At 34.9% G+C, this 14,457-nt stretch overlaps 1 protein-coding gene across 5 annotated transcripts in view; it reads right to left on the bottom strand.

The window, feature by feature from the left end:
• The window catches only part of COBLL1 (cordon-bleu WH2 repeat protein like 1), a 77,845-nt gene that overhangs the window by 14,416 nt on the left and 48,972 nt on the right, over nt 1–14,457 (bottom strand). For 4 of the 5 annotated variants that reach the window (XM_085227532.1, XM_085227535.1, XM_085227533.1 and 1 more), the window contains exons 3-9: nt 13,425–13,626; nt 12,180–12,408; nt 10,856–10,894; nt 9,888–9,985; nt 9,481–9,714; nt 2,627–2,768; nt 1,960–2,028 (exon numbers count right to left, since the gene is read on the bottom strand). In XM_085227532.1, coding sequence (XP_085083658.1) covers nt 1,960–2,028; nt 2,627–2,768; nt 9,481–9,714; nt 9,888–9,985; nt 10,856–10,894; nt 12,180–12,408; nt 13,425–13,626 — 1,013 coding nt within the window. The remainder of the gene's footprint in view (nt 1–1,959; nt 2,029–2,626; nt 2,769–9,480; nt 9,715–9,887; nt 9,986–10,855; nt 10,895–12,179; nt 12,409–13,424; nt 13,627–14,457) is intronic. The other variant, XM_085227534.1, reaches the window with a different exon arrangement.

Genomic DNA, 14,457 nt, shown 5'->3' with positions numbered 1-14,457 from the left:
ATGCTAAAATTATATCCAATTTAACAATTGAAGATATACTGACTATTCTATTTTATCTATATTAAAAAGTGCTCAAATTTGATAAATAATTTTCAGACTAGGATTAACTCAAGAGTAGCAAGATTAATTTTGCTGCAGGTGAATATTGGTTCTCACAGCATGTACTAAAAGGACCCTTTATAAAGAAGCCTCTAGACAGTTTCAGAGATGCCACCAGAGAGCAGTAGTATCCCATGAGGAAAAAAACAAAAAGAAATGAGGCTGTGCTATGTAACCCATCCCTACATTAAAGAAAATGCATTGCACTAAGTCTTCGGCAGAGGACATTATAAGAATACAAGACACCACAAACAGAACTAGAGAATGAAAAATGTCAGTAACTGTGGAAGTAAATCCCAAGCCTCACACAGACTGTTCTAAACCCAATAAGGATGTTTATTTGTTTCCATTTCTTTCTATATTACACAATAAATATTTAATTACAAGAAATCAAATACCTCAAACAGAAGTTACTAAGTCTATGAAAAAGTGATCAAGCTATTGCTAAGGAGCTCAAGACTGCTTATTTGTGCACAGTACTTAAGATATTACACTTGTAGGAAATTAAGAAATTCTGACTATCTACTTATCTTAAGATAGAAACAAGCTCAAGAAAACAACAAAAAAGCTTAATATTAAATGATAACCTTGCTCTTCATGTTAGATCCATCCCATGTAGATGAATAAGGTTTTGAACACAGAAAACTAAGTAATAATAAATATTAAGAATGATTCACTCAATTATAATTCACCACCTTTCTTCTGCTACAACTAAGAAGAACAATATTCATATCTTTATCACATTTTCAAATTCAGATTGCACAACAGAAGCTAATACTTTCTATTTATCAAGTATATACTATATTCTTCAAAGCGTTTTCTTGCTATTGTTTCTATTAAATTTCACAAATGGAGACCAAATTTACTGATGACTGATCTTTCTACTTTTTTTTTTTTTCCCCTTCACCAGAGATTTAAGGAAGCAGATTACATTTTTTAATTCTTCTTTTGGTGCATGCATGTGCTTTTTTGTTGTTTTTTTTTTCCTTAATCACTCCAACCACCATTTTGACAGACAATTCCAATAAACTAGTTGGAAAGCTATTATATTTGAGTGCCTATCAACTAAAACAGAACCTCATACACTGCTCATAGAGATCCACATGCTTAGTGTTCATGTATTTCATCCTTAGTGAAATATACAGAAGACTAATTTTTCCAGATTGCACTGGCACTGATTATTCTAAATGCTTTACAAAATTTTAGAAAACTTCTAGATCCTCTATCTTGTATCTGAACTATACTTCCCAACAGCAGCACTTAGTAGTACAAACAAGAAAATTAAGACCTTACAAAAAAATAAAGTACTGTTCAGCAGCTAAAGAATTGTATTTTGAATAGCTATACTTATTATATTTTTCCAAAGCACCCAACAAATAATTTATAAAGAACTATGTATGCATACAGTTGATAGTTACATTTATAACTTATGCTTTCAAAGGCTGTTCAGATACAAACCAAAAAACAAGCACAAATTTTCTCCTACCCTTAAGGCTGTGCATGTTAAGGGCAGCACAACGGGATTCTGGAAACAAGCCTGTGTTTTAGCTTTTAAATGTTTTGTTATGGGATATACAAAAATCACCAAGATTCTAGCTTGTTCCTGCCTTGTCTTGTGGATAAAGAGGGGATGTTTAGTTTCTTAAATGTGAAGCATAGAAATCAATACAAAATTTACTGTATATCATTATTATAGAAAATCCTATTTGTCTTTCAACTGAAAAGTTAATTGATTTGAAGCACTAAAGTTAGTACGTACTTATCTACATATCTCTATCTACAATATATTAATTTATTATTATGACTTATAACAATTTATTATGACATACATTAAACTGATACATTTGGAAAAAAACCAACCTGTTTCAGACTGCATTTCGGCAGCTCTTCCTTCCACTTCAGTAAGGACTGATTCTGTTGACTCTGTTACTAAAAAGTAATATATAACACATCAGTTAACAAGTATTGCCTCTCCATTTCTATGTTAAATTAATATCTTACAGACTGGTGAGTAGTTCAAGAAATGCACCTTCTCTTAAGTAACCAGGCTTGTTATCACATTTCCCAGGTATTTTTAATATCAAACTTTAGGTATTTTTGAACTTCAGAGAGTAGACTTTTTGACCAAATGAAAGAATTATAAAAGAATAAAAGTCAAGAACAAAAATTCTTCTTTTTGGTCCGTTTCCTATTAGTGTGGTCCCTCTATTAATCTCTCTCTGATGCAGAGAAGCAAATCTTCTCTCCTCATATGTTAACACAAAAACAATTGCTATAGTTAAGCTAACAATAACTAATTGGGTAAGTGTGCATATTTGATACTAATCTGTATGCCCTAAAACCTGTGTTTTTCACACTACATCAGTCAATCTCATAAAGTAGCATTATTACTTCCCTAAAATCCAAAGATCTTTAACACTCATATTTTTACTTAATGTTCCTTTCTTATTGGGCATTATTTCTTTTACGTTTAGCCAAATTGTCATATCTTCTGTTGCCTCCTAATTAAAGAGTATAAAAAGATTACCAGTCTCATTACTGCTTTCACTTTGATCTTCTGGTGTTCTAGAGGGTGGTGAGGGTGCTTTGCGCTTCATCCTCCGTAGAGAGTTCACAGAAGCTGTGTCACTGAGCGGCAGAGAACCTTTTCTTATTAATCCTGAAGGGGCCTATGAAGGTAGACAGGGCGGGAAAATGATTATTAGTAATGAAAGCCAGAAAAATAGCTCTTGTAATTATTCTCCAAAAACATTTTTAATATATATTTGGACAAGAGAGATTGTCCACCTATTACCAAACAGATAATGTTTCTCACTTTTTTACTTCAAATTAAAAATGAAATAATAAACTAAAATAATACTTTCTAGAGTAATTGAATATATACATAGAGATGCTAGAAACAGCAGAAAAACAGTCAGTTATTATGTATAACATAAAAAAGAATTTTTTTCCTTTATAAGCTATTAAGGCCATTCTACAAAACTCAAACAAACCTCATGAGTAGGTAAAGTAATGATGAAAGAATGTTTCCTTCAGCTAGACATAACAGAAATTACAGTGTTTCCTTCCCTGTTCCTTCAACAGCATATTTTATTAGACTAGACATGTAACTAATAGGATTTTGTTACTCTACTTAAAATACTTGAACTTTTATAGAAATTTTTCTAATGCCATCTTTCCAAAGTTATATTGGAAAGTACAACTGTCTTATCATAACATCTATTCATGTTAAATTGCAATAAATCATAATAAAAATAATTATACTAACCACTGATGTTCAGTTGTAATAATCCCCTCGTATTATCATAGCAGAAGACAGAGTTCTTAAATTTACAAATAATCAAAAGCATTAAAAAAGAAATCAAGAAGACTGCTTATAGGATACCTACTGAGGACTTCTATTTGTATGATACAACAGTCCAAGTGATCTTTCAATAAATACATTCCACTTCCAAAAGACAGCAGCTGTAAATCTGCCTGCCACTTTTAACTGCAGTTTGCCTCATGCTGAAGAAACCTTCACAAGGGAGAATATCAAGAAGCAGAGATGGCATATATATGCCTACAATCCTCTGTTTCCACAGATGATTCTTTCAAAAAGATCACTGATAATAGAACTGTTGACCATGCCAACATCCATGGAATAAAATATTTATTACTTATCAAGCTAACACTAGAAAAGGAATATACATCTTGCAGTAAGGAAGATATTAAAGATAAAAAGCAAGAGCACTTAGTCCTATATAATAAAATTATCCAAAAAAACAAGAGAAGAGATATTGGCACAGGTTGCCCATGAAGCAGTGTTTGGCAGCTCCTGCTACATCTCAGTAGAACACCTGAATGACCTTGGATGGCAAAATCCATCCTCTGAGCTGCCCTTGGGATACTTAGTCACCTGCTGTGTTACATTCACGCCCAGAATCTTCATCTCTAATTAGATACTCTACTGCATTGTTAGAAGCAGTGATATCCAAAATGTTCACATGATTTTTCTGCCCATCACTCTCATGTCAAAGCATCACATCTTTTAGATCAAAGAGAGGTTCCAAATTTTAAGAAAAAACAAAGCACAAGGTGAAATGTTCTTTTAAGAACAGCAGAGGATATGGTACTCCACTTCTAATTAAAAAATACTTGCATGATTGAATATTTTCTAACAAGTCAGATCTTGGATGAAAACTTCACACACACACACACACACACACACACGCACGCGAAAATCACTTTACACCTTTACTGTTTCTCATTCACCATTCCCAAACAGTTCTACAGAAGATTAAATTAATGATATTCAGCATCTGAATTTTTGCAGGATAAAATGTCAAATTTAATATTACTTCCACAAATCAGGCTTTATTATTATTATTAAAACATCTCCCATTTTGCTATTGGGTTGGTTCTGTTTCTCTCCTTATGGTATCTACTCCCCAGACTGCAGCCCCTCTGTTCTACACCACACACTGCTGCTCTGTTCAGAGGTCTGCACCCTCAGCTGCTTTGCACAGCCTCCCTTCAGCTGACTCAGCTGGCATGGAACTCTGTGCTCATTCACTCAGCAAAACAAATGTCACCAGAGTTCCACCTGCATAAGAAAGGGTGTATGTGTAGGGGGGGAATAATGTTCTCAGCATAAGAGCACAAATGCTCCTAAAAGATTTTTATAAGCCTCTCTACTGCCCTTTGCATTCAATGAAATAAACGGTTTGCAAAGAGATTTCGATAAAGTACTAAATGTTCCAGTTACGGTTCAAGTGTTGAACAGATTTTCTAAGGAATTATTCAACATATGAATATTAAGAGATTTCAAATCCTAACAAAGACTGTAATGTGAAAATAGTACTTTAAGCAGATGGAAAAAAATAACAGTACTGAGATGTATTTGACAAAGTTTTAGAATGTACATCTGGGCGTTAATTTGTCATACCAACTAAAGCCAGTGCTTTATCAGCTGCACTTTAATTAAAGTTCAGGTTAGCATCCCTGAAGTAATTAATGGAGAAACGGGAGTGAACACTTTTGTCTTAACTTCCACAACAAGAAGAACATTTCCACTTTTCAAACTGTACATCTTCCTCATTCTGGAAAAAACAAGCATGGATATGAAAAATTTTAGCCTCAACTGTGTGCAGAGGCATCTGGCACCAAATCCCACATCAGCTTAAGCCAACACTTACAGAGACCATTGCTTCCCATGTTCCAGCCTCTCTAGGCTATGGCAGATGTGGTGCCTGACCCTTTCTAACATTTTAAAAAAGCAAAAGAAAGCCAAGTAAACCTAGATAATTTGCAGCTGGAATAGAAGAAAAACGTTAAGTACTGGGGAAAGAATAGAGTGGAGCATTTTCAGTGTGTTCAAAAGCATACCATGCAAAAACCGTCACCATGTACATATGTATTTTCGTATTACCAGCATCTCTTTTGTTCCAAGGGTAAGCAGGTTTACAAGCAGCCATACAGGGGAAGAATATGTCAGAATATATTAGGAAAAACACAGTAGACAGTGTTTCGTACAAAAACCCAACCTTACTCATCGCTCATATGATTTGTCTAAATCATGCACCCTCTCTCTAGCTCTAAAACTTGCTAGTACAAGCCGTAGATAAAACAAAAGGGGGAAAAAGTTAGGTACTTATATAGAAGACATAGATGATGCAGTATCCACGTCAATTCCAAATCATTTCAAAATGGTATCAAATGGTCTTCAGACAAACTTAAGCAAAAGACAACAGGGCAGCTCTGAGCACTGCCATCCCACAGTGAGCACTGGCTCTACTGAAGACCTCCTAAGGCACGTGGTTCTTGCCATGTCCTTGCTTTACTGAGCTTCTGATCTAACTTCTGAGGTATGGAACTCATCCTCCTTAGCAATCTTCCAAGTTGTTCCATGACAGTGACTAATAAACCTCTTCAGGAACACTTAATGCTTTAGTTGCTTTCTAACCTCTTTATTTTACTTCACCAACTCCTCCTTTCTTTTCTTTTCTAACAGGGCGACTGGAGATTTCAATTTCTTTGAGATTTACAGTTGAGTAAATAAAAGCAAGCTGTATTTCTACAGTTGTGATGTTCTATCCATCATTTTAAACTGTACATGTTTTGACTAAAAATATTCATCCCTATCCAAGCATAGCTTATGTATACTTCTTTACAGTAACTGGAAACAGTGTAAGGTGACAAATACTCATGAAAAAGAAATACAAATGTATCACTATTTAGTTTCTACAAATAAAGCATTTGGAAGAAAAACAGCAACATAAAAGAAACGCTTTTCTTTTAAAAAATGGCTATTACTAGAATACTGCGTCCACTTTTATGAAAACAGACAGACTGCATTATATGTTTAAACTAGCTAGCTCTAAACATACTTCTGGCAAGAGCCACCTTGCCCAAAATTAGAACCAGTATGTAAGGGAGAGGTTTTCCATTTTGATTTAACATTGGAATTACTGGACAAAAATATAGTATTTAAGCTGTACTAGTCATCTGCATCTTACAAAGAATGAACAACTCACGCTACCCTAACTTGAAGAAGCTATAGCCTTACATCCATCATACTAATTTCTCACCTAAAAGTAAGAAAACATCTTCAAAAACTACTTTCATAATCATTCTGAAATTGAGGTGGGAAAAAAATATATCTTATTTTCATTTTGCAACTGTTCACGAAAAGAGAAAGCAGTTTCTTTTTTAAGAGAAGAGAAGCAAAGAAGCTGAAGGAAGTAAACATTAAAACAACCCTTTTCTTTTCGGACTACAATACACTGTGAATATATGCAAAAAGACAACAGTGAGAGTACCATTCCCTTAAAGTTGGCTTGTTTCACTGTTGTCTAATGCTACTACTTCGGCATATTGCTATCAAGACCAGGCAGCTTATCTAGACAAAACTGATATTTCACTCTGCCTTCCTGGATGTGACCCATTGTTCTACAGCTGCTATGAGGGCATTTTTGCTAGGAAAATGTTGCCCATGCAGTCCATTCTTCATTGGCACAAACAGAAGGAAGTCAGAAAGCACTAAATCTGGACTGTATGGCAGGTACAGTAGGACAGTCCAGCCAAGATTGGCAATATGCTCCATGATCTTCAAACTGGTACGACGCCTGTTATTGTTTTGCAAGAGAAAGGTTGTTGCCTTCTCTGGCCTGACTATGGAAGTTCAAGCATTTAGCTTAGTTTTGCAGAGATCAGAGTTGAGAGTTTGTCTGAGATCCAGAAAATCTGGAAGAATCACACCTTACCAATCCCAAAGGACAGTCCACATCACTTTACCCACTGAGGGCTGCATCTTGAACTTTTTATTCAACAGGAAATTCACACATTGTCAATTTGTGGACTGCTGTTTTGACTCTGGCTCATATTGGTGTTACCACATCTCAGCAAAGGTTAACAATCCAATCCAGGAAACTATCACATTCAGCCTCATATTGGTTCAATAGGTCCTGACAGACTTGCATATGGTATTCTTTCTCTTCCGGCATGAGCATCTGTGGGACCCACTTGGTGCAATCTTTGCCATATTCCAGCGTTGCCACTGTTGTTTCCAATTGCACCGAAGCTGATATTCAGTTCCGTAAACAGTTCTCTGGCCACAGTCCACCAATTTTCACGGATGAGCATATCAAGATGCTCTTCATTTTATGGTGGACAGCACGGCTGCCAAAACATGAGTTGCCTTTCACATCACAATTGCTGCTGCTGAAAGGTACCATCCATCACCTCACTGTGCTCACATCCACTGTCTGATCTACCTAAATGTACAGACAGAGACAATGAATGCCAATGGATGCAATTTTTTTCCCTCATGGAGGAATTATATGACACACCTTTGCTTCATATGCACTTCCATATCAGATGCCATTCTGCCAAACTGCCCCTCTGCTGCCATTTGTTGCATAGCCACAAAATGTTATGGAATAGCAACAGAAAGATTCAGTCTCTACTGCCATAACACGAACATCCACCTCTGAGGTTGTTGATCAACATAATAAAATAGGAAGCATTACTTTAGGAGCAGCTCTTATAGATAGTAAAAAGAAAAGATATTTTACATGAATTAATAAAATTCAAAGTACAGCAATCTTCACACACACTTAGGTCCCAAGCTTTGCAATACACAAAAACGTAATAAGCAAATGAGAATTAAAAAGGAGTCATTTCAAAGGAATCTTTTTCATAAGTCATTCAATTTCTGTCAAATCACTTTAGATTAATAAAAAATATCAGTATGAAATAATAAATCCAAGTTATTTCATGGAGTGACAGATTCAAAACCAGCAGGAAAAAAAAGCGCTTTTTTTTCCCCCCCGAAGTTCCTTTTATTAGAATACAAAAAATCAGTTGTCTTTTAATGTTAAAACGTTTCAGCGAGATAGAATACACAAATTCAGAACTTATGTTAAACAGTGCTCTCTTGTGGTCCTGCACAACAGTAAACAATCAAATCAACATATAAACAAAGTCACAGCTTGAAATTTCTTTCTTTCCCTCCAAGTCTAATAAACAATAAATCCCTCAGACTTGCATTTCATTTAGTTCTACAATTTATCTTTCTAGCATGTAAATAACCTCATTTATTGAGAACCATCTTTAGATTCTGGTTTTAAAGAAAAAAAAGAAACAAGAAAAAAAAAAGGTTATTCTCAATTTAAAATGATAATTTTAGTCTTGAGCTTTAATTGGCATTCTTAACTGACAATAGAGGTAATATCTTGATATTGCATAATGTCTCACTTTTTCCTCAAACTTCATTGGCTGAATTTCTGCAATGCAATGAGTATATGGGTAATTTAATACATATCCAGCACCTCATGGCTTCAGTTAAATATATTCTCATTTCACTAAAATAAAACTTTAACTTGCTGGAAGCACAAGATTCTTAAGGCTCCTTCCCAAAATCTTCACCTTTTTCAAGTAGCATGATGAACAAACTACTCTTTTATCATATATAATTGAAACATTAAAAATGACAGGAAAAGAAATCCATTACAGAACATGCTAAAACGAGACCATGTATAAAAAAAAAAGAATATCTGTGTAAACTTCATGTAAAAAAAAAATACGTATATATATTATTCATCTAGAAGAGCAAGAAGGTCTTCACAGCTTATACAGCTTATATAAAAAGTTTGTTTTACTTTTTCAAAATAGATCAGCTACTTTGAATATATGGCATGGAGACTAGAAGAAACACATCTTCCAATTTCTGTAGTTATTTTCAAACTATACTTTTCAAACTAAAATTTTCAAAAGCAAGTACTACAACTTTATTTTTCATTAATTTCAAGCATTAATTTCAAGGCAGATATATAACAAGATTATTGATGTTATCAGCTCTAAACTTCTTGGTTTAGAAAAAGTGAAACAAATGCTACTAACCTGTTCATTCCTGTCAAGGCTGTTAGATTTCACAGTATCAGATTCTGTCCTGACTTCTGCAAGTTCCTGGGGGGCACTCTGAGAATTTGGCATAGGTGGTAGAGGAGCTCTCCGTTTCTTCGGCATTTCAGATGGCAGAGTGTTGGAATCATACTGCTTGCTAACAGTGCTAGATCTCGTGGTAAATGTTGGCCTTGGCTTGCTCATTAATGGAGTTGCTGGGGCACTGGCAGTCTTGGGATTTGGGTGAAAGAAAAAAAAATATATATATATAAAAATATATATATATATGTGAGTATATATTATATATGTATGTTACTTAAACTTTCTGGAAAACATTCAACAGTATTGATGGATCAGTATGAATATGTTTATAAAAGTTCTGCTTATACAAAGTTATATCTTACTTGTTCTCTTTTTTTCTTGCTTCGTTGAAAAAAGCTGAAAAATCCTTTGTTTTCTTTCTCTTTTAAAACATCTGAGTTTTCAGACACATGATAGGAGTCTAAAATAGGAGACAAGAGTTCTAGATGTTATTTGTTGCAGAGATTATTTCTCCTGCATTCTTACTTCTTCTCTGCCTGTCATAAGCCTTCTGGAGTAATATACAAAGCTCACCACAAATCACTTATACTAATAGTTTTACTAAAAACTGTAAAACGAACATGTTTCCTACCATCAGTGTTCTTCCTCTTTCTCAGAGCTCAGAATAGATGAGTTTCAGCTGCTATTAATACCTCCAGCACTTAGCCCAGCCCATCCCACTTGTCTAATGCTACAGTTCATATGACAAGGCTATAGGAGGGAAAAGAGCATCAGCTCTCCCCAGGTCACAGTTCCTAACAGCTTAAATACAGAGCACGGCATGAAGCAGGGCAGGTCAGGTGCAGGGCTCCACGTGGAAGACCAGGCACCACTGAAGGACCAGGTAGGTGCTGCGCAGCTAACTGGAATGGCAGTCATGGTAAAGATAATCAAATCTTGCAGAATTTATCCTGCTTTACATGCCCTTATTCACACTGACATTTTGTAAATATAGAGGTTGGCTTTCTGTAATTTTAACTAGATTTTATTTTCATAAGGAAATCTCACTGAATGCAAATGCAGTAACCAACAAACGACAGTAGCAATACACCACAGGGCTCGGATGAATGTAAGCACAAGTATAAATTTTGAAGCAATCTAAGTAAAATCATACAAAAATACTTTATACATAGTTAGGTATATACATTTGTACTTTTTTTTTTTTCTAATATGCATTTATGATAGGTCAGAGATGATTGCTGAAGTCACAGTTAAGCAGATATTATTACGGGAGAGAATGATAACATCATGCAAGTTGTACAGTTTTACAGCCTATTTCAGTAAGGCCTACCTTTCAAGGATGGCATGTTTAAGTCTACTGGTGACGTGGCTACAAGACAGACAAAAAAGACAGACAGAAAATATCCAGTGGAATGAAGGATTCAGTTTTAAGTTACAAACACAGAAAACCAAGCTGAATCTTATGTTAGGAAAAATAACTGAAGAAGATAATGCATGTATTTATCACTCAATGCAATATAAAATTTAAGAGTGAGTCTGAAGGCATACAATGCAGACTGCAATGCAGATTGCATGAAGAGCAATGAATGTAATGAAAATATAATCTGAGTAAAACATGATTTAAATTGTTATATAAAAGGTACACCTCACCATTTACTTTCATGAAGAAAGCGAAAAATTCAGAGCTTTTAAGCTATATGCAAAACGGAAATGCTAAACTACTTGGTACTGAATGAGTTGTAGTATATCTGAACTTCCTAGTGGGGCACTGCCTTGTGGGAAGCGTGTACTCCCCTGCATTCTCTCCTAAGGATTTTTGGCTGTTACACACAGTTCATGCTGCATCAAAGGCAGCTCTGCCAGTCTGTAGAAGAAAGTGGTAGTCAGATGACAAAGAAGATAATTCACTAGAGGTGCATGTAGTTCAAACAACTCATTTAAGCAGCAGTTTTTGTTGTTATTTTTTGTTTGTTTTTTTTCCCTGTAACAAAAAAAACATATTTTGTTATGGTGTTCTCCATGGAACAGGGGCGTAATTTCCAAATCTGACGTTCTCCTGCAGCTCAAGATAACTGGCCTTTGGGAAGTAATTTTTAAATATGGTAAAATAAAGATAGTCTTACAGCTATAGTGAAAACCAGAAGTAGAATGGAAATAGAATGTGTACACAAACATAGGCAAGTTAGTTAATACTGTCCCTGTTGGACCATGATTAAAAAGATAATTATTGTTCCTTCATGACCTATATATGAAATTACCAAACAATACTCAAATTACACTAAAAAGCATTATCACAGTATTCTAATATTTCAAAATTATAGAACAAAGCTACGTTTCTATGATACTTCTGTTCTCAGCTTATCACAATCCTACACATTCTTTATAAGGGAAATTCAGCATTACTGGTATTTTTTGAGAAAAGGCAGGGGAAAGAAAGGGATTTTTTTTAAAGGATGCTTTGTACTTGACCACTTATGCTATTTCCTTGGGATAAGTAAAGGTACACTTGTCCCAGTTTCAATTTTGTGGGAGATCAATTAAGCACATACTGAATTGTGAGAGATTAATTTCTTCATGAGTTGCTTTTTTTTTTTAATAATGTAATTATCTTTTCAATAATAACAAGTTATAAAAGATATCTTAAGTTTTCTTACCTCGACTGATATCCATGGCATATAATTCTCTTAGTCCAAGATCATTAAGAGATTTTGTCACATCAAGTGCTTCTTGAGACTGATAATTCTTCAGTAACACAGTGTGTGAAGGATCAAATTCACATTTACTACAGATAATTGGTATGAGTTCTTGAAGCGGTGAATATGGACTAACTCTTACTACCGTCTTCTGTGTCCTCTTGTAGTTTATCACTACCCTTACTGTTTGCTAAAGAGAAAAGAGTTCCAATAAATATCCTGCACAAATTCTGAAACTACCAGCATTTTCGTAACAGTCTTACAGTAATCACCAGAATTCCTATTAGGCCAGATTCAATGTTATATATTCAGTAACAATGCAAGAGAAACTAAGAAATCATTTGTAATTCCTTTTTTACCCAAGGAAAGGACACTTGAAATTAGCCTGCTCCTTTAGCATCTGTCATTTGTCTGTCCATTTGTCTGAACACACCTGGACTAGGATGCCATACCATCACACTAGGTAGCTAGAGAAGACAGCAAATGAGCAATGAGTACATGCACAACGTGTGTGCACAGAACCAAGTTAAAAGGGCAGCTGAAGAGCACCCCAACCTCATGTAAGTTCTTTAGATAGATTAAAACAAAAATAGAAAACCCACAAAAAAAAAAAAAGCAACAACAACAACAAAAAAATCACAGTATTCTTCTATAGTGACAGAGAAGGACAGACAGATTTAGGCAACTCTCAGAAACTGCTTTAGCACTTCTAAAAGCCCCTGATTTCTTGAGGGTATATAAAAAAAAAAAAGCAGCGTTATTTGAAAAAACTGTAGCATGTAACAAAAGAAAATGAACGTGCATTCAGAAGGGTGTATGGGTATTATATTTTTTTTATGTCCATAAGCTTGCACACAGCATGACAGATGTTACAAGTTTTTGATTTTCAATTTGCAGAAGGGTGTATTCAGCCACACTCCATCTTCAAAAATGTTCAGATAGACACTAAGGCATAGGATCTCAAATAATATTGTGATGTTTCTTTCTTTTCGCAGCAAAGATGCTTGACACAACAAATTAAGATATATTTTTACTTTAGGAGGTCATCAATAGTATATTGACAAGATTTTCACAGGGGTGCATAGTGAGAGGATGAGAAATAACAGGAAAATCTGAAACAAGAGGCTGAACTATCAGCTTAAGTTGTTGAATACAATATACAATAGTAATTCTAGTTTCTCAGTACGCTATAATTTTAGTCCTCACCTCTGGTATCACTGGAGCAGGTTTCTTCTTGTCCATTTGTTTTGGTTTTACAATCACCTTTTCCACTTCAAGCATTCCCACTGGTGTATTAGGTTTGAATTTAATCTGGCTGTTCTCTGCTGATATCAACTCTATAGTGTAACTTGAGGGGTTTAAATGATACTGTGCACAGAGAAAGATCAGCAAGTCCATCATGGGCTTCCTGTCAAATACAAATACAATCAGCTACAACACATGATAATTAAGCAGGCTATTAAAAAAAGTATGATGCTAAGCATTTATCTTTCCATGACTAAATAGTTACTGTTAGGCACTGATTTTAAATATCTTCAATTACAATAACAAAATTAAAAACAAAAATGAATTTAAAAAAAAAATCACTAAAATGAAACAGGTTATACAGAGGTATAGCAAGAGCTAGAGCAAAGGGGGGCATTTTTGCTTATGTAAAGTGATGCTTTCCCGAGACCAGCACGGAGATGTGGATTAGCCACCTCATTAGACCCTTAGTGGGAACTGCAGTAGTTGTGATGAATGCCCTTCTATTCAGTAAAGAACAGTTTTCTTCCAAAGCTTAACATTTTTGTATCTACTCTGAGGTTACAAGAGACATAAATTTACAGAAATTCTTAGTGTGAGCCATGCGGAAGAAGCAGGTGAGATGGAATTTGAGGAAGTCACCTTTTAAGGATTTAGGGTTTGCAAAACAAGAGCCATGCAGATGAAGGAGAAGAAGCTAAATCACAGTACAGTAGTTGAATCTCATTTCTTGATAAAATCTGTGAGATACAACAGATGTCCTTGTCACAGTGAACCAAGTCCAGGCGCATTTTACATACATGATCGCTATCAGTATGCCCTTTGCTCTTAGTGAGCAGTGGGAAAAAAAAAAAAATATCACAAAACAGCATATTAAGATAGGCTGAACATTTCCAGTTGCTACTGGAATTAATTTATTAAAGTAGTATTTTAAACAGAAATATAATAGAAATATTAAATGCACTGAAGATAAGGAGAATATGCTAACTTTGCA

The sequence above is a fragment of the Meleagris gallopavo genome, chromosome 7 (genome assembly GCF_905368555.1).
Source record: "Meleagris gallopavo chromosome 7, MGAL_WU_HG_1.1, whole genome shotgun sequence".
NCBI classification, from domain to species: Eukaryota; Metazoa; Chordata; class Aves; order Galliformes; family Phasianidae; genus Meleagris; species Meleagris gallopavo.
Note: the sequence above shows the minus strand (reverse complement) of the source record. Positions and strands in the feature narration are given on the sequence as shown.